Below are 27830 nucleotides of genomic sequence, written 5' to 3' on the forward strand. Positions count from 1 at the left end.
AACTTGCTTTGCATTCCTCAGGTCTGTTGGCCACTGGGGATCAGACTGTGGGAAGTCATGGGCAGGACATAAAGGTAAGAGGACAGTACTAGGAGTTGAATGTACATCCAGAGGGGAGGGGTCATATTGCTATCAGTTGTAGCTAGTAAAGCAGGAGATGAGTCTTCTTTTCCTGCAGAAAGTCTTGCTGTGTTGCTTTCTGGTTTACACAGTCTTCACCTTAAGCAAATAAAATAGGTTTTGATGCATCTGCTGACCAAAAGAGACTTCCTCTGGGGCTGCTTGCTAGAATATGTGATGGGGATGAAGGAATATTTACAGAAAACCTTCAGAGTGTATCTCAAGTCACAACGTACGGTTGTGAGAGACCTTGGAAACCATCAAAACCCAACTGATCAAGTGGGGGCAGAGTATTGTTTGACCAAATCTCATGACTTTGCTGCAAGTTAAGTTTTTTTAAAATCTGTTCCTTTAAATCTGATTTGTGGAAATAGATAGAAATGTATGGGCTTTTAAGTCTGTCTTGACTTAACATGGTTCCCTTCCCCTATGCCTAAGATGAGTATGAAACCAGCAGGACTGCCTGTGCAGCCTGTCTGTGCTGGGCCTCTAACAAAGCTACCTCTCCCACTTTTGCTTTCTCATATTCCCATTCTCCTCTGCCTATTTTAGAAAGGAGAGGCTGGAATTGTTTTCTTTTAGTCCTTGGGAAACTCGGAATAGTCTTTGGAGGCTGTAACATATGGTAGAGTTGACCAGAAGTCATAGGATGAGTAAACTCCAACCCAAGTGACACTTTCCATTCTTGAATACTGTCTTAAAATGAGTAAACACTCAGCTGGCTACTGTGAGCATGTCTCAGTGAAGAACAAAGTACTCTATGAACAGTGGTGAACGACTTTGTGAAGACTGGAGGAGAAAGATGAAAATTGTGTTTTTAAGGCCAGAGTGGTTGAAAAATTTTGAATTCCCACACTACACTTTCCTGTCAGAAAGTGAAATGCTCTTCAGAAAGAACATTTTTCTTGGGAAAAAATTTATTTCAGCGGAAGTTTGGTGTAGAGAAATTTAAACTAAGGAACTTTGTTGGGTCAGCTTGACAGTAAAATCTGGGTCCATTTAGCCTCCACAGCTTCTCACAAGAATAATTTCAACCTGTTCTTGTCTCTGTTGCTACTTATCAGCTGGGTACTTCTTGCACGGATGACATGTCACTGGAATTTCTACCTCTGCCTCTAGTTTTGGGAGATGAGGAGGTTTCTGTGACACTTTTTGGGCTTTTCAGGTGCTTTCAATGAGGCTCAGCCTGACCCTTGCACAGACGGAGAGGTTGCAGAGTTAAAGCAGAGGTTGATCAGGAAACATCTGAGGATAATGTGATGAGCATGGTAGTGAGAAACATGTTTCATTTTTTCTAAGCTGTGGCTCCTGTTGGAGAGTTATTCTCAGCTGCAGCTGAAGTTCTTTGGTCAGAATTACCTTCTCAAATCAGTACTCTAAACATGAACCAACTGTAGGTGGGTCAAAGAGAGCCAGCCTGTGTACTGCCCTTGGTGTAAGCTATCTCTCCCTCACCAGCTATTTCAGCTCACAGGTCTTTGAGAGGTATAACAGTTAGTGAGAAAGATTAATTTGGATAAATTAAGGGCTAAAATGGCAGCCAAAGAAGTAACGGGGGTATGTGTGTGTGTGTAGGTACAAGCTGACAGTAGGTGATACATTTGTTTACGACAACGACCGGAAAAGGCCCAGCAGGAGCATTTTGAATAACTGCACACCTTACTACCTATGCTGACTTCACCTAGATTTTGCCTTCTGAATGCCATCAAGTACCTGGAGGCTGGTGGCTGTTGTGAGAGTAACAGTTGTCCTGTGCATCCTCAAACAGGTAAACCGGCAGGACAGATTTCCAGGGAAGGATCTGTGCAGAGTTCACTCATGTGTTTGAAGTCACTGTCTGGAGAGGCTTTCTCAGCAATGCAACTGTCTGGCAATGAACCTTGGATTTCCGACAGCTTCTTTCATACTATGCTCAAAATATCGTTATGGGCAAAGAGGAACTTGCTATATTAATGTGCAGCCAAAAGCTTAATTAAAATCTTAATCTATTCAAGACACAATAAACTTGTTGTTAGTCCAATTGCCATAATACTAACACTTATAATACAGAAAAGCCTCATTAATAACAATACTCTTAAAACTGTTACAACAGAAAACTTACTAACAGCTAGCCCTCTTCTTCAATGCTATCCTCACCTTCAGATGTCCCTCTGAGTCTTGTGGTTGGTGGCACCAGCCTTCTCAAGCAGAGGTGGTGGGCTGTCTCTGTGAGTCATCAGTGTCCTGAGTTCTTAACCGGGAGAAGCACAATGTTCATGGTGGAGGTTTCTTTCTCCTCAGGCCTGGAGTCTGCTTGGGGCTACTTTTATGGGTTTTTTCTTCACACTGTCTTTACTCCTTGGTGGTTTCCAGGTAAAGTTTGAAAGTTGCTCAAAAGCTTCCCCCAGCCTCAGTTAACATAAAGGGCTATTTCCTGTCATGCAGTGACTATCTACGTTTGTCAGACGTTTTGTCATATATGGTACCACAGAGATAAAGCTGGAACAGGTTATATAGAAGTTACTTGACCACTAGCTATCGTTAAACTAACACCAGCTCAGGTCCTGAGATGTCAAAGCCTGCATCTTTCACTAACAATTTCAAAAACTATGTTTACTGGGCTACTTCAGTACCTTGACAGATACAGACCCTCAAATACTGTTGTATCCTATGGCTGAAAGAGGATATCCCCAAACATGACAAGCTGTCATGGTCAGAGACCACAGCACCCTGCCTGGTGAGTCTATGAGAACTGTGTTCATAAACGGTCATGTCAGTGTTGCTCCTGCTCACTCATCCCAGCAGTGTAATGAAGCCGTCAGCGGTGTCACTCATGACTGGCACATTGTTGCTAATTTTCTCAGGTGAAAGTCACACCACTACAGGGTTGTACTGAGAACTGGTGGGACAGTTTTTGTCACAGAATGCAAGGAGATTTTGTCTATTCCTGGTTCTCTTCATTTTCTTTCCCATTACATGTTTGGTCTGTTGATGTTGTACTGTCTTTGGGACAAGGACTATATACCTTTCTATTTTCTTTCTTCTTTCTCTGAAATACGTTTACGACTTTGTCTTCAACGTTCAGTCTCAGAGATGTCCGGAGAGAATCCATGCAGCTGATATTTCCGCAGAGGTGCTTTTAATCAGTAGTGCTGGCAAGCTTCCCCTTGGGAATGATGAGCAGAGACTCTGGGCTCATCTCAATCCCAGAAGGAATTTTCCCCCCTCTATTAACATGAAAAAATAAGCCACATGTAAATAAAGTTGTGTTTTGTTTTGTTTTGTTTTGTTTTACACCTTCCCTATGCCTTCTACTATGCTTGCCTACAGTGCTAGGCCCACTGCAGCTGGTGGTCTGTCCTAGAGATGCTGAGGGTGTCCGAGTGGGTCAGTGTGCAGGTGTCACAGGGTGTCAGGGTGTCCGTCCTCCTGTTCCCAGAGCAGGAGAGCGTGTCAGTCCCACCCAGGAGCAGCTTCCCAAAGGCAGGGGTGCTGCTGCCACCTCTTGGAGCTGGGAACAAGGGATGAGCCCAGCGTGGGAGGCATTGTCGTCGTGCACTGGAAGAGGCCAGCCTGTGGGAAGCTCTGTACGGTCACTTCTTCCTTTTGCTGGTGCTTTTCCCCTGTCAAGCTGTGCTCTGGTGAAAGCCAAGGATCTGAAACAGGTGTCAGTTCCTTGCTCTCATCCAGACCCTCAGTCAGCACAGGATCCTTACCAACATTTGCTTTTTCAAAGGGTTTTTTTCCAAGTCAGATTTTAAAGGGTGCACGTGATGTGCCGCTGTGTAGTTTCCAGAAGAGGCTGTATATCAGTGCAAAGAATGTCACCTTTCTGAAGCTTTTATTGCCTCTAAAATGCCATTGAAATGCTTCACTGCTATATGCATTACCGTAAATGCTCCATCAAATGGAGGGATGGAAACCAGGTTGTGTTAAAGTCAAACTAAGATCTGACCTGCTCTCTGTGTAACTAACATCATCACTTCTCTGCCTCTCCTTTGCTATCTTGGTTCTTAAGTGGTGCTTATCGGCATAATCTCTGTGTGCTATCTAGGAATGCATTAAGCAACAGCTGTTACATGTTTAATTTTCACCCTGCTACGGGGGGGAAAATATGTGTAATTAAATTGTTTTGTTTTAAACTCTCATTGCACCGAGTCAGTCTCTCCCTTGCTTTTCCACAGAAATGCACATGCGGATGCACAAGTAGAGCTCTCCTTTTATGCTCGTGGAGGTAGACCAGAAGGTAGAGAGGTTTAAAAGATGGCTTTTAGTTCTGGGGAAATTTTGCTTCACAGCATGTGGCTGGTCCCACACAGACTCTTCCTCCTACACAGAGGGACCCAGTTCGCTACAGCGCAAAGGAGCCAAAGGAGAGACGCTGTCGAGGCCAGCCTTGCTCCTGATGCCACAGGCTCTTTTAAATAGTTTGGGCTCCTGCTGCCAAGACCTTTGAAAGCAGGGAGAAAATGTGGTTTGCTGCTCTCTGGGAACGTGGTGGCAGCTGATGCTGTTGCTCCTAGGAGCCCAGGCTTCAGAGGGAGCCTACCAGGGTCAAGCATGTCCATTCCCATTTAAGCATTGAGTTATTTTGGAACAATGGCTCAGAGCAGTACATTTGAGGCAGTGATGGGAAGGCTCCTTCCCTCACTAGCACATTGCCTGCTCCAGCTGTGAGCAGCAGCAAATGCTAGTGGCAGTTTCCGAACTGGAAAGAACAGAAGTCAGATTTGGAGGCACTGGCCTCAGACTCAACAAGGAGTATAGGTGACCTTCTCACAGTTTGAGTTAATACTTGAGTCTCTGTGATCAGTCCAGCAACAGAAGGCGATGGTTCACTGCAATATGTAGCAGTAGGCGATAGGGTCTGACAACACAGCACTGACAAAACCAGCAAACCATGCTGGAAATCTCCTGAAGACAGCTCAGGGGTGCACAAGAGCACATTCAATAGTCAAGAGATCTCCAGAATCATCTGCTTTCCTGGTTGTTAAGAGGACAATCTGACAGACCCAGATGGAACTGAAGAGCTGGTTTCCCAACCTCTCTTCAGTACTCTCTGTACTGTGGGTCTCTCCTTGGCCAGCCAGATAGGCTTCTGATCTTTCCTGTTCAGGTCACCACCAGCTTTGAAGGTCATGGAGCTGTCCATGATTTTGCTGATCCACTCCCTACTGAACTATTTAATCCCATCCCAACCCAACCAGATCAATCTCATGAACTCAGGAACATCTCATGAATCTCAGGAATGGCCTGGAAACATGCACAGCTGGGATATTAATTTGTGGGAAATTCTGGTGAATAAGGAGTAGAGGATCTAACTTTCACTGGGACAGAACAGGAGTAGGTGGGCAACATGGGGTCTGGCTCATTTTGTGAGTCTTGTTTATTTGGCATTCATCTGGGCTGGACAGATAGAGAAGGTCCTGGTACACCCCAGTCTCCGAGTGCTCCCAGGATTAAAGCATGGGGACCGAGTGACAAGGTGGGGAGTCCTGTAGGAGCCCAGCATGGATTCATTTCCTGGACAATCCCACATGACATGTAGGGTTGATCTGCCTTTCCTAATCATAAATAGATGGTAGTGCAAACACAAAGCAAGGTGAGTGGCCCTGCTCATCAGCTGTGCAAGGCTTGGAGCTGGTAATGGACATGGCACACTCTGACTAACAAGTGGCCAAAGCTGATCTGAGCTGGGCTCAGTGAGATCTGGGCTGGCACTTGGCTGGAGTCTGGAGACCACAGTTGATGGGCGTCACCTTACGGGGTTACGCAGCAGCACTTCAAGTGGACCTTACACGCCAGGAAAGAAAGCCACATGGGGGTCCTCCTCCAGCACCCAAAGCTGCAGCAGCAAAAAATGTTTCCTAGGGTCTACTGTGGCTCCTCCAGCGTGCTAACACACAGAGTTCATGGGGTGCATGCTCACCGGTTTGTAACAGATGCAAAAATCTCTTTGTACATCCTCCTTGCTACAATTCATGCCGGCACAGATTGCTGTTACAGCAGTACCTCTAGGCTCTGCCTGACTGTGCCAGACCTACACAAATGCTTTCGGAAAGTCAGTCCTTGTTCCAGAGAGCTTATTACAACCAATCTGAAAAGGGTGATGTGGAGGTAGCAGGCAGATCCTCTGTTCAGGTATGGACTCTCCATCACTGCTTTTACAGTAGTAGAGAGAATAAAGGATGTATTTACTATTCAGGCAGGTAAAAGTATCTCAGTTACAGAGTGACTGCTCTTTCACTGCACTGCGTTTGTGTGTATAAACATGTCTACTTTGTGTGTGTTTCTTTTTGTGGCTCAGACTCAGACACAAAATACGCAGGAAATCTGTGCAAATAACACCACGGCACTTTCCAGTCAAACTTGTCTAAGGTTTGCACGTAGTGCCAGCAGACCGGTTGTGCCTCGCCAATGGTGAGGCGGTCTTTGCAGCTCACTTGTGTACATGAAATGTCATCTCCATCTTTGCCTCTGGACATGGTCTGGTTTCCCAGTCAGTGTCTGACGTACATGGTGCAGGTCTTGGGCTGGGAAGCTGCCATGGCACAAGGCTAATGAGGCATGCTTTGGTCTGATTAACAGCGGTCAGGGTGGATGGTGGTGACTGAGTGGCCAAGTCCCCATGGCACAAGGGGGTTTGAAATTTAGGGCTGGATACGTTGGCATTTACATTGCCCATATTCACTTTAGCATGTGAAACTGGCTGTTCTGCAGTCATTTAAAGCCATTCAGGTGGCTGACTGGTAAATAAACGCAGTATGGAATCATGCTGACACTGGGCACTTCTCTCTGGAGCCAGGACCTTGGCCAGGAGCTCGTCTTCCCTGCTACACTGGCCAGAAGATCCTGCATACTGATGGACGAGTGCACCTCCAGTTCTCTGAGAGGTTGCTGCATGCAGCCTGGGTGAACAGACCTGCCTTTGCTGCCTCTCCTAGAGTGGGACTGCTCCTGGGCACCTGTAGAAGCATGGGCTCTGTCCTGGGCCCACCCAAATCCACACATGGTGGAAACAGCAATTCTGAGGGGCAGCATAGGAGCCATCACCTCACCTATGCCACCCAAAGTGTGACAGCAGCAGGCAGCACACCTTCCTGTTGACTCTTCCCACCTCTCTTCCTGTGAGACTCAAAGCAAAAGCAGTCTGGTATGACCTACAGCTCCCAGTGCAGGGCAGAGGGTCTGGAAGCCCCCGTGTGTGGCCCTGTGCTTTTGCCTCCCATGGCCCTTCTGCATGAGCGGTACCAAAGGGAGTCTGGGCACAGGGACCTCCTGCTTCCCAGCCTTTCCCTCTTGGCTTCCCTTTTTCTGTCCTAGCCTCCTTTGTTCACCCCTGCCCATTTGGGATGGTTGAAACGGGAGCTGAGCTAAAATCTACCCCTCTGTGAAGGTCCTTGCCTGCCTGAGAGCAGCCCAGGACAAAGCTCAGAGCAGGGACCCTGCGGTAGAGGGGCAGCCAAGCGCTGTGTGTTGAGCTGTTGCACATACGACACACGATACCGATGCCGCAGGATCTCTGCAGTACAGCTGTTGGCTTCTACCTGGGGCTGAAGACACCATCTCTGATTTGCAAACACTCTGTGCCCTGGACCTGTTGCTAGCAGCAGGACTTCTGTCTGGATCTGCAGATCTCCAGCTATTCAGCTGTGCTAGTCCTAAATTCTGGGGAGCTGAGATACTCTGCTGCAGCTCCTGAAGCTGAGGCATATATAAATTTGCTGGATCAGCCACATTTGGTGTCCCTCCTTGGCGTCAGGCTACCCCACAACGGTGCCAGTGGGTTAGTTGGAGATCTGCTGCGGAAGGAATATGCAAAACACTTTTCAAAGGGCCTTCCTTTGCTCTCCAGTGATGATTTGAAAAAGATGTTTTATTATAACAAATTCTATTAAAAGGGAGGAGGGTGTTAGTAGGGATTGGACTGGAACAGGGTAGTGGGGCAGATAACTATAACGTCCATGGCACATTTTAGTCAATCATTTATGGAAACCATGAAATTATACTGTATGAATGCTGGAGAGGGAATACAACAGCCAATTTTTGTGGTATTTTCTGTACACAACCATTGACTGATGCTCCAGTGACTCATTCACATGGCGTTTTTCCAGATCTGATAGTATCTTGGACTCTGAGCAACTCTCCTGGCTATGTAGATATTTTTTTTCCCTTCTCAAGCATATTTCATGCACCTTTGTGCATAACACAACATTGCTGTATGTGTAACTGCCTATTCTAGATCTCTATCCACTGTTTCTATCCTTTGCTTACGTTTGTCTCGGCTTATGATCCTATCAGCTGCTGAAAGCTAAGCAGGACTGATCCGGCAGGATGGGTCAGTGCTTGGAAGGGGAACCTCTGATTAAAGCTGAGTGCTACAGCAAGTGGTGACAGCATCTGGGGAGGGATGTGCTCCTTTCAGACAGACAGCTGGTTGGGTGGGATGCTGGGCGTGGGAGCACGATCTTCGTTATATATTTGACTTATGATCGTCCAAATCAACGCACCAGCTGATGCTGTAGGACACTTCTGTAGGATCTGCAGTTCCTTCCAGGTTCTGGGTTGTCAGCAGACAGGGAGAAATTCACAGGCATTGGAGCTGCTTTTGTCAAAGCATATATCATCATTCCAAGAACAGATGAGTTTTATGTTCTCTCTTATGAGTTAGCTAATGTAGACATGTAGACAGAACACTTTAGGCTTTGACCCTGGGCTACAGACTAGGGTCAGTCTGTTGAGAACTTAAAGGTGATTATGATTTAGTAACCTCTGTTTCTCCGTATTGACTGGTCTTGTTATCCTGTTAGCAAGTGTGAATCAACAAATGCAAATTACGAACATGTTTTTTTTCTTGGTGCCGACTACCTAGAACAAAACATGTTTTTGTCACTGCTAGCTCCCATCTCACTCTGCACAGATGCTGGTCAGGGCAGGTCATCTTTCCGTCAGGCTGTTGCTTACGGGTGCAAGGCATTTGTGATGGATTATTTTGGCAATGCTTCCAAACAAGTCAGGGTCCAAAAAACCATGGGGTAATTGTATGACAGAAATAACAACTAACCAGAACTTATCTAAAGCTCTTGAACAAACACATGCTGCAGCCTAAGAAGATTAGTATGAAGCTAGGCATCTATCTCCCCCTGTACCACCCTGTGGCTACATACAATAAACATGACATATACCACAAAACTGTCAGTCTTAAGATTTTCCCTTTCCTTCTTCCACAGTGATTGACCGTCTGGGCTTAAGGGAGGTCTTGTGAGTTCAGGGGACGTTGTTCGTGTCCTAGATTTCCAGGAACCACTAGCATAAGGGAATGGGTGGCTGTATGGGGCATGCTAACCCCATGGCATATGCAAAGGAGGGAGGCCCTGCTCTGAGATGCCTTTCCCCAGACCACAGCTTGCTCATTGACCAGGGACCAGACTGACTAGGAGGGAGGAAGGTGCAAGCCCTAACCCTGGGCAAAGTGGAGGGAGTCCGGTGAGGCTCCTGAAACCCTCCTGTGACTCTGGCACTGCTTCTTCTCCTGCAAGCCCTTGTTGACAGTGCTGCATGACTACAGTGTCGTGGTGCCACATCCAAAGCTGCCGTCTAATGGGACTGTGGAGAAGAGATGAGCACAGGAGGGGAGATGATGCCTCCACAGGGGAGGTGGCAGGCAAGTGGTGAGCAGGCTTTCTGCTCTGTTAGCTCGCTTTCACCCGTGAAATGCTGTACAAACAGCAGAGGCAATAAAATATGAGATGAACACGACAAAGTCAGTTATTTACTGCCCTAAAGCAGTGCACAATTGTTCCCCATGGGAGTTTTCAAGTGCCTTTTGCTTCCAGTCTGCTTTTAAATGACGCATATGATGTGGCTTCCTCAGCTCCCGAGTGGAAGGAGCCGGCAGACTCTACTGCAGTGCAATAGATCTCCCTCTTCTAAAGCTTCTGCTGTATCTAAAATGCCATTGAATTGCTGCGGGGCTGTAGGCATTACAGTAAGTGCTCTGGTGAGCTGAAGGAGCAGTTCTGCTGGCTTGACCTGTTGTGCATGTGAAGGGCTCTCCTTCTTGCTCTTCTGACCACTGGCCTCACAGTAGTGAAATGGAAGCTGAGATACGTATGTCCTCGGCTGTCCTGGGACTGGGAGCAGTCTACATTGCACAGAGGAGGCGAGAGCAACAAGGAGGTGGATGACTTAGGACGACCCAGAAGCTGATACCGTTTCCAGCACTAAGCTGGGGCAGGTGTTTTAGTAAGGATCATGCAGCATGCTGTGAGCAGTTGCAAATCTCTCCTGTGCCCACCCCAAGCTGTTTCTGAATGAAGTGCCCTGATCAGGCTCTGGGGATGGGGAACTGAGCAGGGAGGAGGAGTGACAGCTCAGGACTCACAATTGTGAGCAACAGAGCAGTAATATATTTCAAATATCCTCATTTAAACTCATGACAACCCAGCAATTTGAGAACATGCTAAGAAAGGCTGCTAATTTTCTGTTCCTGTGACTGAACTGGTGGACATCCTATTCCACAGTCAACCAGGCAGTGGTCACTGAGAAGGGTTGGACCCATGGAGGAGATCCTAAGTATGATAGGAGAAGAGTCTGTGAATAGAACAAATGTATTTCCCCAGAATTATTTTACAATCTCCAACAATTCACAGCTCAGGGATCACTTGTTACAGAGGGATGTCCATGTTTAACAGCCATCGGTGGATTGTTACCTTCACGAATTTGTATAACCATCTTTAGGTCCCTTTTTAGCACCTGAGGCATCCTGTGCCAAGGGCTTCCAGAGATGCGCTACACACCCCAGTGCACGAAAAGCAGTCTGAGCTTATTGTGAGGGTGAACAGTCAAAGCCCTGTGAGCAAAGCAACGTATTTCCTTGCAGATTCTTTCGAATTGGACTGGCTGCTCCTGTAGGTGAGAGCTCCAGCCAGGGACTTGCTGTACCTACTGCTACAGTTTGACACATGCACGAACACTTCAGGTGCAAAAATCGATACCTATAGCCTCACAGAACTGTTGAGAGTTGTGTATATGTTGCTCTTGTGGCAGATTCTGGAGGCTGTGTTATTGTCACCGAAAATCCGGGAATAAACCTCGTAACACCAATGTAGTGTTAAAAGGCAGGCGTTGTTTATTGCGACGTCGGATGCACGGGGGATAATTCCACCGAACGTGCATACCCCATACCCTTTCCGTGCAGTTTATATAGATCAAAATATACATATTCATCTGATTACATAAGCCCTTTCTTTCATAGTCAAATCAGTCCATTTTCATACACTCCTCCCACACGCGCTTGCGCAGTGCCTCCTAGTGGTGGTCGTCGGGGGTCCTAAGATGAAGGCTTATCCTCTTCATCACAGTTTCTGCGCAAACTCAGTCCTCTTCTGGCTCTTGTCCCTGCGGCACGGGTCATCTTGACCAGTTCTAGGCACCTGCTGGTTTTAATTAAAACTAACTTCTTTAGGGGGAGATGTATGACTTTTTGCTTCAATTAATTCACACAATAGATAGGTACCACAAATACACCTGCAACCATTTGGTAACGCTATTTCTATTAAAAATCCCCCTTCACGTTTAACATTAATGATTACCTAGGGACTAAACCCTCTGTTCCAGACCTAATGTCCAGATGGGCAGGGCTGTACAAGGGACATAGCAGCATTGTTCGTGCTTTATGATTAACTAATTCCATCACCTTGGTTACTTTATGATCAGAGACCCACCACCTCAGGTCCTGTGGAAATACACCCTGAGACAGCTCCAGAGGGCTCTAAATGGTTCACTATGGGAGGGAGTGACAGATCCTCTGCAATTCTTATGAGATGGTAAATTGGTAATTTGACCCCCAAGGAGGTTCCTATGAAGTAAAAATTGAGAAGGTGGTAAGCAACAATTACTTCTTCACCAGGAGATTGCTGATATGGATGTGTGTGTTTGTGTGCCTGTGTAAAAACAAACATAGGGCCAATACAGACCAGAGACAATATTTAGTATTTGCCGTGGGTTAGGAACATCTGCACTGCCAGCAATGATTGGTATGTGGTGCCCTGTTCTTAGGGAAATAGACTGCACGTTGGTGCCCTGCTTAATATGGGCCAGTTTGTGAAGCTGCCATTTCTGTTATGCAGGACTTGTGGTGGAAACCATCTGAGCAAGGAAAACTGACTCTTGTTGAGGTGACACCTGAATAGGATGGATTTTCAGCTTCTCTGGGTTCCTCTGGGTCTGTGGCTTTTCACATAGGAACTGATAGGATGGGAATGACCAGAGAGCCATCCAGATCCACCACACCTGGCACCTCTTTCCTGTCTCCCAAAACAGTACAAGAGGCCAAAGGGGCAGGGGGGCATGAGGATGACGGGGTCTGGCCAATTCTCGAGCAAACCTCCATCCCCACTGGAATGCCTGTAGGGCTCCTTGGGGCCCCAGGAGAGGCTGGGCAACATCCGAGGGGATTTGTGCGTGTGTCTACAAGGAATCTGTGGCGTCTCCTCCCCACCATGATAGCAGGAGCTTATCAGGGGTTTCCTTCAGATGCCTCCACGTCTGCGTCAGTGGCCGCTCTCTGGGCTGGTGTGGGTTGGTTCTGAGGAAGCACACCCAGCCGCCTGCATCCTGGCCTTTACCCACCCTGCAGAGAGAGCAAGGACAACTCCACGTGGCAGGCATTCTCACCGCTGGTGTGAGTCATACCAGCTGCTGGATGGTCTTTGGACACCCCGCGGAAGGTGTGTTATGGGAGAACACAGCTGTGTGGCTGGCAGCTGGGGTTTGGGTAATGCACTGGTTACACATATGGACAACGATTAATGCCACCAGCTGGTTCCTTGCCCCACAAAATAGCCGCATCACAGCTAGTAGTGAAGATGGTCTGCCTATGGGTTTACCATCATCTCTTCAAGGATTTATAGGTGTAGCTTATGAAAGTGGCCTGTACGGATGCAGCCTACACTCAAACATCTGGTGGCTGTGAAGGACTGTGTTGACTACCGGTTCAGCCTTGCTCTGCCAGTGGAGAGGGAGAAGGCACGGCTGTGTTCCTGTTGTTGGCCCCTGCTCCAGGTATGCTCTTTGGGTCTGTTAACACAGGCTCATGTTTTTTGGTGCTGCTTAGGGGGATGCTGGACTGGTGGGTCCGTCAGACTGCTCTGGACTGTAGTGTCTGGAGAAGGGATGAGGCAGAGGAGACAGCACGAATTGAAGCATGAGCAATTTTGCTGGTGGCACCATCTGTAAGAGTGAACTCGTTGCATCCGGAGGGGAGGACATAGCCATACTGTTTTGTCTGTGGGGCATGGCCAGAGGCAGAGGAATGTTCAGATTAGCGTGCTGGCTGTGCCAGACTCTGCAACTTCAGGGCCTCCTCCAGCTCACCCCTGCCCCCAGCCTGCACCTTCTCCCCTTTAATCTCTCCTTTCAGAGCACTGGTGTTCACACACCTCCAGGAGAAAGCCTGGCTTCTCTTATCTCCACAGTGACGATGTCCTGTGAGCCCTGTGTTTTCCCCAGCTTTCACCTTATCTGTGGATTGAAAGCAGACCTGAGCAGGCAGCTCAAAGCCTGGTGGGAGCTCTTGCACCCGCAGAGCCTAGTCTCTGCCTGTGTCTGGCGGAGCCCGGCAGCGTGGTGCCAGGGCAGGTGCGGGGATGCTCCCACATGCAGAGGTATGGTGGGACCCTGGCCGTGAGCAGGTCAGGAGAACAAGATGCTCACAGGCCAGGGATGGGGCAGGGAATGGGGGATGACAGCAGATGAGGAGCTGGTAAGACCTTGGTAGAAATCACACAGGTACCCCAAGTCTCCCCCCAAAGTGGGATGTGAGGTGCCCCTGTGCCTCTGTTTCTCTCTCTCTGTTAAATGCCCTATACCTGTGCATGGGGGAGACTTTCCAGGGTTTTGCCCTGATGAAAGCCAGTGAGGTGCCTTGAAAACCATTATGCTTTGCTGCATACAAAAACGATCCAATTCTGTGAGTAAGCCAGATGAAAGCATGATGGAAGGGTGGCCCAACGTATTGATGCCCAGCAATGGGGCCAGTGCTGCCCCAGGTGACCCCTTCCTGGACAGCTCTTCTCTGCCTAAGGACCAACAAGAGCCATGTAATTCCTCTCCTGCTGACACTGCTGTCTTGAGGATTACCTCCAGCTCAGATAGCTTTAGTAGTCTGGGGCAGCGGGGCACCATGCCCCTGGGGAGCAAAGCAGCAGGCTTCAGACCGGAGCAGGATCCCGCGGTCGCGCCACCACACCCCTCCGTCGGTCCCTCCAGTTCCCAGTTCTTCCCAGCAAGGTAAGAGCTAGCCTGGCTTCACTGGAAAGGAGCACGTGCGGGTGATGTGCCTTTGGCCAGCTTCAGGGCAAGGGGCGATGGCGTGCAGGGTGAACTGGAAGGCTGTGGAGAGAGATGTCCTGGGAATGAGGAGATGGGTAACAGTACAGAGAGCAAAGCTATCTGATGAGAATAAATATCTGGGGCATCTGCGACCCCCTTAGTGCCTGCCATCCATAAAGGAGAGGAGGAAATAAACCATGAGCATTAGATGTGAGACCAAGGGGTGCTGGTGCTCTAGGGTATGTCAAGTGGAGTCTATCCTGGACAGCTAAGGTCATACCAGTGCTGTACTGGTCTCTCTGACATGGTCTCCCTTTCTAAAGGGGCCTGGAGATGTCTCCATGCCATGTTCATTTGGTCTGATGGAGGAGCAAGCTGTCCTCATCCACAGTGAGGAGCTTCTCTGCTGTGCTGCCTGCTGATGCTCTTCTCAGCCTCTGGGGAGAAGTTAATGCTCCACCAGCAGGGCTGAAGATAATGGAATGGCAACATTCCAGACACTGATTAGCACAATTAAGAGATAAATGACCTCCTGGGTGCGGAGGAAACATGTGCACTGTCAAACGGAGTGAGAGAAGTTATTCCTTGCAGAAGCACATCTGCCTTGGAGTCCCTGGGTAGTCATGCTTCCCAGGGCTGCTCTAGCAAGACCCATGGGGGTTGTTCCCTCCACTCTTCAGTACCATGGGTATCAACACCAGCACAGTTAATGGGCCTTGACTGTGCCAAAATTTTCCTCTCCAAAATGAGGCCTTTATTACTATTCCTGACAGCTCACCTGCCTCCAGGAGGAAAATGGGTTTCGTTTAGCAAGTGGTTGCTTAATGTGCAGTGGAAAACACAGTAAAATCTTTGTAGGGTCAATGTTGAGTGAAATTTCAACCTGTGAGCAAGTCAAGGTAGACATCAGGAGGTGGCACAGAGCTAAGCGCAAGCAGCTGTCTGTCTTCTAACGAACCTTACAGGAAAACTTTATGGGATAGTGCCTGAAAGGAAGGAGTTAACTCATGACTGCGATGGGGTAGCACTGGCTCATGAACAAATGGCTTTGAGAATTCAGCTGAAAATTAGGAGAAAGTCTCTAATCTCAGCAGGAGGAGTTGGGTCAAAAAGCACTTGCCCCTAAAATGGAGACGGTCCCGGTTGTGGAACGGACGTAGTGTGGCTGCTCATGCTAGTAGCCAACTGTATTTGGTGACCCCGAGATCCTTGCCAGACCTGGGTCTAAGTGAAACTGTGCAAGTACGAACAGGTCACGCCGGGCAACTGGCTGTTTTTCGTGCTCAGCCCTTGTCTCGATCGCATGGTTGGTTGTGCCGGCTCAGGGTCACCACATCTGGATGCAGGGAGGAAGGGCAGTCCAGCTCACCCGGCGGTAGATACCTCCACGGGGGTGTGCACGCTGGAGCCGACAGCTCCACAGCCCGGTGCAGACGCTGGAGGGAAACTGCCAGCATCCAGCATGACTCACAGGTCTGGCCTCAGATGCTTATTTTAGGTGGAGACGAACTGCCCTTTGGAGCTGCCTGTTTTTTTCCGCTGACTATAAAGCGGAGGGTGACATGTGCAGGGTCTCTGGCTTCGATTTCATGTCCTGGCAGAGCAGAGGTGCTCTGCCCTACAGGACCTATAGAAAGGTGTTTGGTTTTGTTGTTGTTACATGCCTTGAACACTGGCAGATCACTTTAATGTCTAAAAATTCCTGGAGGAACCCTGAAACTAAAGGCTTCTTACATTTTCAGCAGACAATAGAGGAACCCTTCCGAACACTTTTAAGGGAGCAACTAATGTCTCCGTGCCATCTTGTGCAATGACCTGTGTGAATGGGGAATCAGTGGCAAGCGACACACCCAATGATCCATGATGCCCTTCTAGATGCTTGCTGGAGTTTTAGGTATTTTGGTAGTAATATCAGGGTTATGCTGCAAATATTATCACCAAACCAAAGATTTCTATTGCAAACTGGGATTGCCTTTTTCCCTGAGAGGACTGCAAGTCCATGGGAGCCTGGTGCTCCCAGAAAGTACCTGTCTATTTTTCAGCCCAAATTAGAATATGGAGATGCCTATAGTTAATGCTCGAACACAGGAGACAAAGCCTTTTAGAGACACAGCAGCTTTCTTGGCCCACAGGGCAGAAATCTACTTGGAAGACTCCCTGAGATCTAGGAGTGAAAAATGAAGTTACATGTCCAGTTGTGGGGGATACTGACCCACTCACACCTTGTCCATCTGAGAGAGGATGTGAGCTCTCCAACACATGCTGACACCGGGACCTCAGCTTTACATGACAGCTGGAAATTATCATCTGCAGAAGAAACTTCAGGCTCTTGCCATCACCCTGACCTGGTGCTCCAGGGCCTGTATTTGTGTGCTCCACCAATACATATTTGAAGGGCAGGGAACGAACTGATTTGGAAAGATGTATTGGCCACTTTATCTATGCCACAGCATGGTTCTAAGACTCATAGACAAAAAATATTCCCACCTTGAAATATGCTGTAGGAACACCCTTGCCAGCAGCATGATTATCATCCGCCATGATTAAATAGTCATTAGTATCAGAGACAGACTAGTAAATTACTGCATATTTAAGCCAGGTGTTCACTGAGGTCAATAGCTAATCTGTTGCTGGAGGAGGGCTTACCCCAGTGCATAAAACCCTGCCCTGCCACAAGATAGACAATCATCTATGCAGCAGAGAGGAGAACTGGGTTCCCAGGTTCTTCCCTACAGCTGCTCGGTGTCCTGTGGGTGAAAGAGCAGCTCGCGAACGTTTGCAACGCAGTAATGCAGAGGGAGGCAACAGCAGGGCAGCGTGAGCAGAGTGCTTCATCCCCATCGGGGCAGCTTCTGGTAACCCCTCCAGGGCTGTGCAGCGTGTCCCCTGCAGAGCCACACTGAGAAGCTGCAGCAGGTTGAGACGGAGGCAAAGAAAACCAGCAAAGAAGCAGCGAAGGCTCGCAGAAACAGGTCGTGAGTGTTCAGTGTGTTTAAGCTTTTCAGTGATTAGGCAAAGGTATTAAAACCTTTTCACAGTGGAGGGGTAAGAGCACCTGGGGAGCAGGGAGATAAGCAGAGGAAATCAGGGGATGCAGGCGGAATCAGGACTGTGAGGGTTCTGCTCTGGCAGCCAGATGAGATGGAAGTTCTCTGGGGACCATGGTCGGGACTGGTCTCTCCTTGCCCCACCCGCGAGGACAGGCAGGGGAGCTGGCAGGGAGGCTCTCCACTAGCGTGATGGGAGCTGTGGGGTGCAGGAGCATTCAGCAAGAGCAAATCTTCAACTTGAAGCAATGCTTAAGGGGTTGCACTCTTCCCAGCTGCAGACAGTGGTGCACACCAGCTCCAGGCAGAGCATCTTCACTGCAGGCTGGGCATCCAAATAGTCCTGCAAAGCAAAGGCGAACAGTTCTGATCCCACCTGTTAAAAAAAAATTAATGGCACCAAACCACTGGCCAGTGTGTCATAATGCACAGCAGAGCCAAAATTGCTGTTCAGTTTCTGTAGAAAATGTTATGGAGCAAGATGGGCTTTAGGAGCACACCAAGGTAATCTGTAAGTTCACCGCTCTGGAGAGAGGTTGCTCCTGGGCAGAGGCACAGTGTTTACAATGCCCCTGTAGCAGAAATACTGCACCCTTACCAGACAGTTTTAAAAGGATGGTGTGTATGTGGGAAGACTTTGAAGCTAGCGGCTACATTATTGGCTTGTTCATCGTTAACCAAATGAATGAAGGTGTCTGGGGGTGAAGGGAGGGTGCCAAGTTTCAAAGGGTAACTTAGCTCAGCGCATTGAAGTGTGCTGTCACAACAGGAGTGCCTGTGACTGCAGGCTGGAGCTGGAGAGCAAAATGCTGGAGAAGATACAGAAGGCCCTCACGATTCGTAGCAGCACTGTCAGGGAGCTGCTGGCAGAAGCGCTGGGGATGTTCATCCTCATGGTAAGGAGGAGATGGGCCCAGATGTGCATGTCTGCATGTGCGAGCGCGCGCGTGTGTGTGTGTGCAAGGCAGGTGGGAGGGTAAATGTTTGCAGCAGCAGTTTGTAATCTGTGGCTTTCTACCACACCCTCAGGGTGGCTCAGCAGCTGGTTGCTACGGCTCACCCCTCTGCTGTGGCGGGGAGGCAGCTTCCCATCAGGCAGACCATCTACCAAAAACCTTCTGGAGGAAGAAAGCAATGTGGAGGGTGGGAGATGGATGCTGGGAGAGGGTGAAGCAGGTGAGGATGAGCCACTGCTTCAGTTCTTTTGTAGCAGAAAAACAAGGAAAAGTCTGGGAATGAAACCAAAGAGCAGTGTCTGCTCAGACAGAGCATTGTTTGTGTCAAACCCCTTGAAAGAGCCCATGCAGCGAATGGAGGCTTTTTTTCCTGCTGTCCCGAGGTGATGGTATGGCTGGGGGGTCCTGCACAGGTCTGGGGAGCAGATCCTGACTCCGCTACCACTGACAGTCTCCGTGAAATGAGAACATCATTCATCCGTCTTCCTTTTGGGCTTGCCAGGGTAATGAATGCCTGTGAAACTCTCCACAGCCACAACCCACCATCAGGAAACGTAATTACTGGGTGTAAAGTATGCCATGATTTCGCTTTCAGTTTTCTTATGCTGGCAAATGAACTGCTCACCCAAATCATACACAAAGTCCCCCCTTGCCTGAGGGATCTGTTTCATGAAGGAGAAACAAAAAGGTTTTAAGCTCTTGGGCTGCTTCAGAGGTGTTTGGGGAGAGGGTGAGGAAGGCTTTGCAGTTGGAACTGATCCCTGATGGGGGTAAGGTGCCCACTGGGACCAGAGCCTTCATGTGTGGACCAAAGTAGCAAAATGAGATCTTCCATCTGAAAAGGTCCAGAAAGTGTCTGTGCCAATTTACTACACCTGGGCTTAGCCTGCAAGCATTGCTGGGCTGAGAGAGATGCCTTGGACTGGACAGAGACTGGCATGTTAGGGCTGAGGATAATCCCAATGACTTGTAGTTGGAGAATTGCACAGAAGGAAGATAAGATGTGTGTAAGCATGAGGACTTCTTGTCACAGCTGTCTGTACAGATACAAGTGTTTATTTTCAAGGGCAACAACTGCACGTGCAAAGAAGGGATGCTTGCTTTTTATCACATCTTTTTGCACTTGCAGCTCCTTGAAGTTCACTCCTATTACACAGGTAGTTCTGCACGCATTGGAAGTCAGAGTACAGACACCTGTGACTCCCCAGCAGCAGCTGAGCAAACTGTTTTCCTTTCCCATTCATTTTGTGTTTCGCTGGTGGAAGTTTCCAGCTGATAAAGATCAAGTTCAGGGCTGTGCTGCCAGGGCTGACTCTGGGAAGCAGCATCAGGAGGAGACTTTTCCCTCCACTCTGACAGTCCAAGGCAGATTTTGGACCCTGCAGCTCATGTTGTCTCTTCCCTCACTGATCCTTATGAGTGAATAGAGTAGGAGGAGGGACACTGCACACAAATTCCCACCAAGGGCTGGCAGTGAACAGCACACAGCATCCAAATGCAGCATCCAGCATCCAACTCTTTGGAAGCTCCCCGGCCCTTACTGCAACCAGGAATGTGCTGGGATGCCAGGCTGGCTGCTGTTTGGATGCCTGACAGCACTCAGCCAGGGCCTCTTGCTTTAACAGACAGGCGTTGTTCATAAAGCAGGGAACCAGACAGAGGGAGTAAACAGCACAACGAGTAGGGAGGTAGGAAAAAAAAAAAGCTATCTTGGGACTGTGAGAACAGAGGAAGAGACCAGAGGTTTGGATCTGTGCTGAAAAAGAGATTCTCTGGCCTGTCCTGTGTTTTTTTGAGGACAGTGCCGTTCAGCTGCAACGGCCATGTCTCCCACCCGGCACTCCTCTCTCTGCACCTGCGTGCTGTCCTGCCAAATCTGCACCTTATGCATCTGGCTTCTCTTGGATGTGGCTTTGGAAAAGCTCACAGAGAGTAGGCAATGTTTTTATAAGGGCTTTGTGGATGCTGGAGGACATCCCACACTCTGCTTTTGGGGGCTTCTGCTGAGGCAGACTGAGAGAAAGGCTCACCCCACGCAGGCTGCGGATCCGTGCAGAGCACAGACTGTGGTCTGTGTATACGAGAAAGATAAGAACACTGCCTCTGAGGAACAGGGGATTTTGGTGGTGTCTGAAAGGGAAGAAGGAGAGGAGACACATGAGATAAAAGTTGGATGCAAGCAGAACAGCCAGAAAAGATCCGAGTCAAAACAGGACAGGTCAGAGCAGAAGGTTAGATACTGAAGCACATGCTGATTTTTTGTCTTGGAGGCATATGTCACCCTGGATAAACATCAGTGCAGTCCAAGAAACAGGACACACTCTCCAAGCCCTAAGTGGTTTCTGAGGCAGAGACCTCCAGAAAAGCTTTGTCCTTCTCCAGATTTTAGCATACGAGCAAAGAACTGATTTTTCCACCCCTTGACCACATTAAAAAAGTAAAGTAGAATTTACTTTCAAGCCAGAGCAATTTCTTGAATATGTCTGTTTCTGCTGGAGAGTGTTTACTTTTCTTTTTAATTTTTTTCCCGGTTCCCCTTTAGTCACTAAAAAAATATTGAAACTTTGGTTGTTTTCAAACTGAAACTATATGTGTTGAAAGCAAAAGTCAGCCCAGAATTTCCTTCCTTGTTTTTTTGCCAGAATAAGTTACCAAAATTAGAGTCGATTCTAGAAAATATCTATGTGCTGCCCAAACTACATATTTTGTCAATGAATTTCCTGACGGGAAAAGAAAGACAACAAGAATTTGCCTACCCTCCTTCCATCTGGCTTGGGCGCTGCGTCTGGCCAGTCTGCGGTGATGCTTCCCTGGCTCCTGTCCCTGGCTTCAGGCACAGACACCCTTACTGCGGCTGTGCGAGTGGTCCCAAGCAACACTGGGACCTCGGTGCTGGTGTTGGGGGTTTGTCTCCCTTGTACCCAACCCAGACCAGAGTGTCTGGTTTGGTGTGATGGGCACCAGTGAGGAATAATCCAGTGATCCGTTCAATTTTCGCAGAGGAGGGTCATTGCCTCTTCATCTCCTGATCATGGGCACCTTAGAGTCTCCCTGTCTTTGGGAGTTTATTAGTGTTGCAGAAAAAGTAGCAAAGAAGCTGAGTCCACCACAGCAACAACATCACTTTTAACACTCCTTTCTTGCTTTCTTTTTCCATGCGTTAGGTCTTTGGCTTGTCTTCTGTGGCACAAGTGGTACTAGGAAAAGGAGACTTTGGGCAGCATCTGAGCGTCAACTTGGGATTTGGCATTGGCGTTACCTTGGGCATCCACGCGGCTGGAGGGATCTCTGGTGAGCAGGACACTCGAGCTCAGGACATCTCTATGCCCCATAGAGGCCACACGTGTTGCAGGCGGCCGAAAGGGGCTGCGGAGGGGTGGGTGACGGCATGGTAAGGTGGAGCAGTGTCCTCACCAGAAAAAATGGCAGTCCTAGGGTCCCCAAGCAAGAAGAGCAGAGCAGGTCTGGTGACCATAACCAGAGTCAGCCTTATGACCCAGTGATCAGAGTGAAGTCTGCAGGGGGCAGGCAGGTCTGAGGCCAAGCCAAGGAGTCACGATGGCCCAGCAAGCTCAGGCGAAGCAGGGGACAAGGCAGGCACAGCGTACCTACAGTATGTTGACCCCAAACGTGTGTCCTGAGCTGAGGCAGGGGTAAGCGGGACCGGGAGAGCGGTGGAAGTTCGGTCATCCCCTCCTGTTGCAGCCAGTGGAGCCAGGTTTCAGCAGTGCCCCCGTTCGGTGCTTGGGCATCATGGCCCAAGGAGACAAGGAGCTCTGAAAACACGCTGCCAATCTGACCCATGGGGAAGTAAATCATTTATTGCAAAGCAGACCTTACCGCTGACCTTACAACAAGGAACAGTATGCAAATTTTCTTGTTATCATCCACTCCCATGCTCACACACCCCACGTGAACTCAGGAGGTGGTATTTCAGGGCCATGGGGTGATATCTCTCACATGACAGAGCACTACCTTTGCCTTATGCAATTTCTGCATTCATTTCCACCAAGAGAAGAGACTGAGGGCTCAGGTTGGCAGAAGATTAAAGCACGTCCTTGCTCGTGAACTGTTGGAGCAGAGAGATGTCAAGGCTGGGGCTGGCTTGGAAAGCAAAATTTTTCCACAGAAGAAGGCAGCTCTTGGTCTCCCTGCCCTTTTGGAGTTGGTGGAGATATCCTGGTGGAAGTAGGTTGAGGAAAGAAGGTCCTTGCAGTTCTAGGTGGCATTTGAGATGGATTTGATCTGTTGAGGCCTGAGAGGTGGGAGGAAGGGTCTCAGCATAGCCAGCAACAGGCTGGCTCTGGACCCAGGTTCAGAGCTTCTTGTCAATGTGACTTGGCTTCATTTGTGTCACAAGATGTTTCTTGTGATCTCTGAAATGGCTGGTCATGCCTGCAAAGGATCAGAGGATCAAAGAAAAAGCTGTCTCCCTCCATTTCAGTTGTGGTTGTGGGACTGTAGCAGGCAGTACACACACTTTCATTCCACTCTGTCTTGTACTTTGACGAGATGGTGTGTGTTTGGCTCTCACCCCTTTCTGAGTCTGGAGTAGGAAAAGGCCACTAAGGTTGAAGTATTTACTAACCCCCAAAGTTTACACCTACTAGGCAGGAAAAAGCAAGGATTTCCTTTGGACTAGTGGGGAGATGAGGCCTGGAGAAGAAACATGGACCCACTTAGTCTTTCTCCAAAAGCACCATTGTGACAACAACGTCCTTCACAGAAAGTATCCCCTCAAAACAGGGAAGACTGGTCTTGCACTGTATGAAAGCCATGTACTAAAACATGTAAGGAAATACAGTCCAAGATTACAAACTCTGCAAGGGAAAGGACAGGGTCTGCTCCACGATAGTGGGAGCAACCATGGTCTGGCTAGGATTGACCATCCTGGTAACCTCTTCTCAATGCAGTGACATCTAAGAGCTAACCTGAGTCCCTGCTAACAGCCCTGTGCAGGATTTGCTTTGCAGACATGAAGGTATTGGCCATCAGTGGTTGATTTTGCAGTTATTTCTCCGGTGCCTTGCCTGCCAGGTGTGCTAAGGGCCCTCAGCTCCCATCAGCTGGGGTTCTCAGCTGTGCCAGGATGATGCCCTCCTTGTCTATCACATGTTTTCAGAAGACCTTGTGATTGTTTGGGGTAAGAATTGCCTCATCTACCTGTAGCCATATAAAAGGTGAATGATGAGCCTAAGTTCTGGGCTCCCTTTAAACTGAACAGAGAGATGCCCATAGGGAGTGAGACTCATGCTGTGCCAAAAGAGGTGTCTCTGACAGGTGAGAGGACCCACTCTCTAGAGGCAGCCTGTGGTCTACAGAGAGTAAAGCAGATGTTGTCCAATTTTCAGAGGACTAAAGCTAGAGCTCTCTGCCCTGCATTATTCAGCTGTCAAGGGAAAATGAGTCTGTGCAGGAGTGAGATCCTGCCCCAGGAGAATCTTGGTGTTCTGGAGCAAGGTCTGGGTGGTTGCGGCGGGGTGTGGAGCATGCTCTAAAACAGCTGCATCAGGGCTGAGGCCACTCTCTTTTGCTGTGATTTTGCAGGAGCTCATCTGAACGCTGCCATCACCTTCACATACTGCATTATAGGAAACCTCCCCTGGAGAAAGCTCCCAGCTTACCTGATCGGCCAGTTCCTGGGCTCCTTTACAGCAGCAGCCACTGTCTTTGGCCTCTACTATGGTATAGTTGCGTCTTTATCACAGAGATTACTGTGGGCACCATTTCAGTCCAAACTCACAGTTCATCAAAAATGTTTCCTTTTACAGTGCCCAGCATGAAGTCAGAGTGAGGAGGGCGAGCTCCTGGCTTGTGGGACCAACCTTTATGGCTGGAGGCCAGAACAGGGCCCAGACATCTCTGGGAAGGATGTTCCTGGAGAACACAGCTCCTTTTGCTCAGAGCATCCCCACTGCCAAAATCTGTCCTCAACTCGAGGCCAGTAGCTGCGTTTTGTCAGCATCTTTTTTCCAAGGACTGCAAAGGCTGGAGTTAGATGGACTACCATGTGTTAGGTACAGCTGGAGCTCTGGGGGACTCTGCTGCTCTGTGGAAAACAGTACAGCAGTTATTTTTTCATCTGTGGCTTTGAGTTGTGGGTAGAAGACCCACCACCCATTGGGTCTCAGTCTCAAGGGGCAGAGGCCTCCAGCACATCCAGATCATCCAGCCTGCCCGAGACTCCTGGAGCAGGGACAGGGAGCGGGTGGGTGTAAAGAAGCAACTGAAGACCAAATATCGGTGAGATCATGCCCTGCAAGGTGTGTGTCACCTCCATCGTATATCCTGTTGCCTCTCTTCCCCTTGGTGTCTGTGCTGGCTGCAACATGTGGACTTGTGTACGTGTCATGTGGGATGAACTCTGTGCTAACTTCTACAATTCCCATTTCTCCTAGATGCTCTGTACGACTACACCAAGGGGAACTTTACAGTGACTGGACCAACGGCCACAGCGTCGATCTTCTCCACCTACCCCGCTCCCTACGTATCCTTGCCAGGGGCCTTCTTCACAGAGGTCAGTGGAGACCACTGTGGTGTGCTAGGAGAAGGTGGGTGGTAACAGGCGCCAGTGCAGGTTTGCTACAGGGGACTCACAGGGCTACTTGTGCAGGCACAATCACAACCTCTACTCCAAGGAGCCCAGGCAGGTGCCTGACAGGTAGCATCCAAGGCACCTTGGTGGCTGAGGAAGTCTAAAGGGTAACATCTGCAGGCTGCTCTGCAGCTTGGTCTGAGTGCCCTCCAGGCACCTCCCCTGCACGCAGCCCAAGCAAGAAGTGAGAAGCTGAGCTGTATCAGTAACCATCTCCTCTGGGCTCTGGGCGGTTCCCTGAACTGTTCTTCCCTTCCGCTTTTTGGATCCCACACCCGCTCCAGGCTCCCAGGCAGCTCTGCTAGATGCCCCTCACTGGCACAGAGGGCCTGTGACTGCCTTCACATGAACACAGCCTGTCTGGATTGAACCTCTAGGCACTGAACAGTCCAATTCAGACTGCGCACAGTTGATTCCCAGCACACAACACAATGTCCAGATGCCCAGAAATAAGAACAGGATGCTTCAGGGGAGATGGAGCACTGGGACACCGAAGGAGGAAGATTCACTTCCAATTAAAATTAAAGGAAGCCTGTGCTTTTGTCTGAGCTGACAAAACTCTTGCCTGGGCATGATGAGGAGGATGGTGAGGGCGAGAGAGCCTACAGGTGGGGACCTGATCCCTGGGCCTCCGGTGGAGCATGCATAGCCCTTGCTATGCAAGAAAGCAAATGGCAATTACAGCACTTTGCCAAGAGCTGCAGAGTTTCTGCTTTTGCTGGCAACTCTGCAAGCAAGTCCAGGGCTCGCCAGCTGCATTTTTTTGAAGCAGAAAGAGACAGGAGTCATCACCTCTATTCAAACCACAGTTCCTGATGCCTTGGGCACTGCAGATCTACAAATGCCAGCTACGTACTGTCACAGATGGGAGACTCAGTTTCCCAGATGAACATCTGATATCTGCTTTGAGTCCCGAAAGCGCTAATGCAACAAGCTATGTAAAACACCACTCCCTCTAGGGATGATCTAATTTTTCTCGTTCGCAATTATGGCTGTGCCTTTGTTAAACAAAATGTACTTAAAATAACTCATGACCCGATCTTGAATGGTGGAGGGAGACGATGGTGCTGAGAAGTTCCTAGCAGTCCTAGAGCACTTCCAGTGATGGAGACCTTTGTGCTAGGAAATGAGTCAAGACTTTTCTTCAGTCCACCTGTGAGGAGGGAATAACATTGCGGTCCACCCTCACTTGATCAGAGACCATGACTCCCACCTGCTCTTCCATTCCGGGAATCCTCTTCCTCTTGCTGAGCGAGATCCTTCTGTCTTCCTCATTCTCTCTCTTGAACTGTTCTCCCTCTCCTGCTCCTGCAGTTTATGGCGACAGGGATGCTGGTCCTGGGTGTTCTGATCATCCACGATGAGAAAAACAACGCAGCCCTGAAAGGCACACAGGCCCTGCTCACGGGTATCCTGGTCCTGGGCATCGGCATGGGGATGGGGATGAACACAGGCTACGCCATAAACCCCTCCCGGGACCTGCCCCCCAGGGTCTTCACAGCAATTGCTGGCTGGGGAATCGATGTCTTCACGTGAGTGACCCTTTTTGCTGTTATACTGCTCAGCTAGCAAAGAGAGGAGATAAGCCCAAGACAAAAGTTCGCGCAGCCTTTTTCTGCGGACCAAGCGATGCCCTCATCGCGGCGTGCATTCTCAGTTTTCAGAGAGCAAGGTCTGTGCGTACAGGAGCCCCATGCATTATGTACACATAATTTGGGGTACACTAATTCTCCAGCATGGGATTCATCTTGCCATTCAGATACCTCTATTTGGGCACCAAATTGGCTACATTTTAGCTGGAGATCTACGTGGTTATTGCAGTGACTGGAGAGCCAGAGACCGATTCAGCTCACCTGAAAGCAGGTACTTACAGCTGCAATGCTGAACAGCTCTCCTAAATTTAGATGCCTGAACTTGGGAAATGAAACCCTGCCTTCCCCTATCTAGTAAGATGCTACCAGTAAGATCTAGTAAGCCATGCTACGGCTTTTCCCATGGTCAAAACTTTAGCAGAGCCTCCTGTCTTGGCTGCCCACTTTGATTAAATTTCCAGAAAATACCGTTGAGACCTTGGTAGAGGCAGTGCAGATGTTATTGGAAATGGGGAGGGAAAAGGGGGGTGTGTGTCTGTCTGTCTGACAGTCACACTCATCAGGATCACACAGACTGTTTCTGTAGGAGAAGAAACCTGCAGACAGTGCAAAGCCACTTTCTCAGACCGATGGGGAAAATGACCCTCCCTCCAGCAGCAATGCTGGTGGATACAGAATTTGTCTAAGCCAGCTGTAAGTCCCAGTATGTGAAGCGGGACTGGACACCCCTGCTTGCACAGCCCGCTCCTGTCCCAGCAGACTCCGCTCACCTCACCTTGCGCCTTGCGGCAGCAGGGCAGCCATCCCAGTCCAGCTCACCATCAGCCCCTTCTGTGTTTCATTTCAGGGCTGGACATCACTGGTGGTGGGTCCCACTCGTAGCCCCGACACTGGGAAGTCTTGCTGGTGTTTTAATCCACAAACTGTTCATTGATTTTCACAACCAACCTGATCTGGAAGGTGGAAATGAGAAAGGACAGCCAGTCGTGGAGACTTCTACGCTGTGATGGCCACACGCCCCAAGGAAAGGGCCTGACAGCAAAGCCTGTGCGGACATATGGACTGATGGCCAAAGGGTAAACACGTGGGTAAGGGGATAAGCAGTGGTGCTGCCAGAGCACACCATGTCTCTGCCCTGCAGGTGGAGAAACAAGGGACTGCTTTTCAAAAAAGCTACTCTGCTTAACCAGACAAACTGGGTCTCTGA

General features: G+C 49.2%; 1 protein-coding gene across 1 annotated transcript; it reads left to right on the plus strand.

Annotated features, from left to right (window-relative positions):
• The first annotated feature begins 15 nt into the window (after positions 1-15).
• On the plus strand, positions 16-27830 carry LOC104327332 (aquaporin-7). The gene is made up of 7 exons (XM_075411487.1): positions 16-74; positions 18250-18376; positions 21601-21727; positions 23984-24121; positions 24835-24953; positions 26346-26563; positions 27471-27830. Exons 2-7 carry the CDS (start codon positions 18287-18289, stop codon positions 27628-27630), a joined length of 852 nt encoding a protein of 283 aa, XP_075267602.1. The 5' UTR covers positions 16-74; positions 18250-18286; the 3' UTR covers positions 27631-27830.

The sequence above is a fragment of the Opisthocomus hoazin genome, chromosome Z (genome assembly GCF_030867145.1).
Source record: "Opisthocomus hoazin isolate bOpiHoa1 chromosome Z, bOpiHoa1.hap1, whole genome shotgun sequence".
In the NCBI taxonomy this organism is placed as follows: Eukaryota; Metazoa; Chordata; class Aves; order Opisthocomiformes; family Opisthocomidae; genus Opisthocomus; species Opisthocomus hoazin.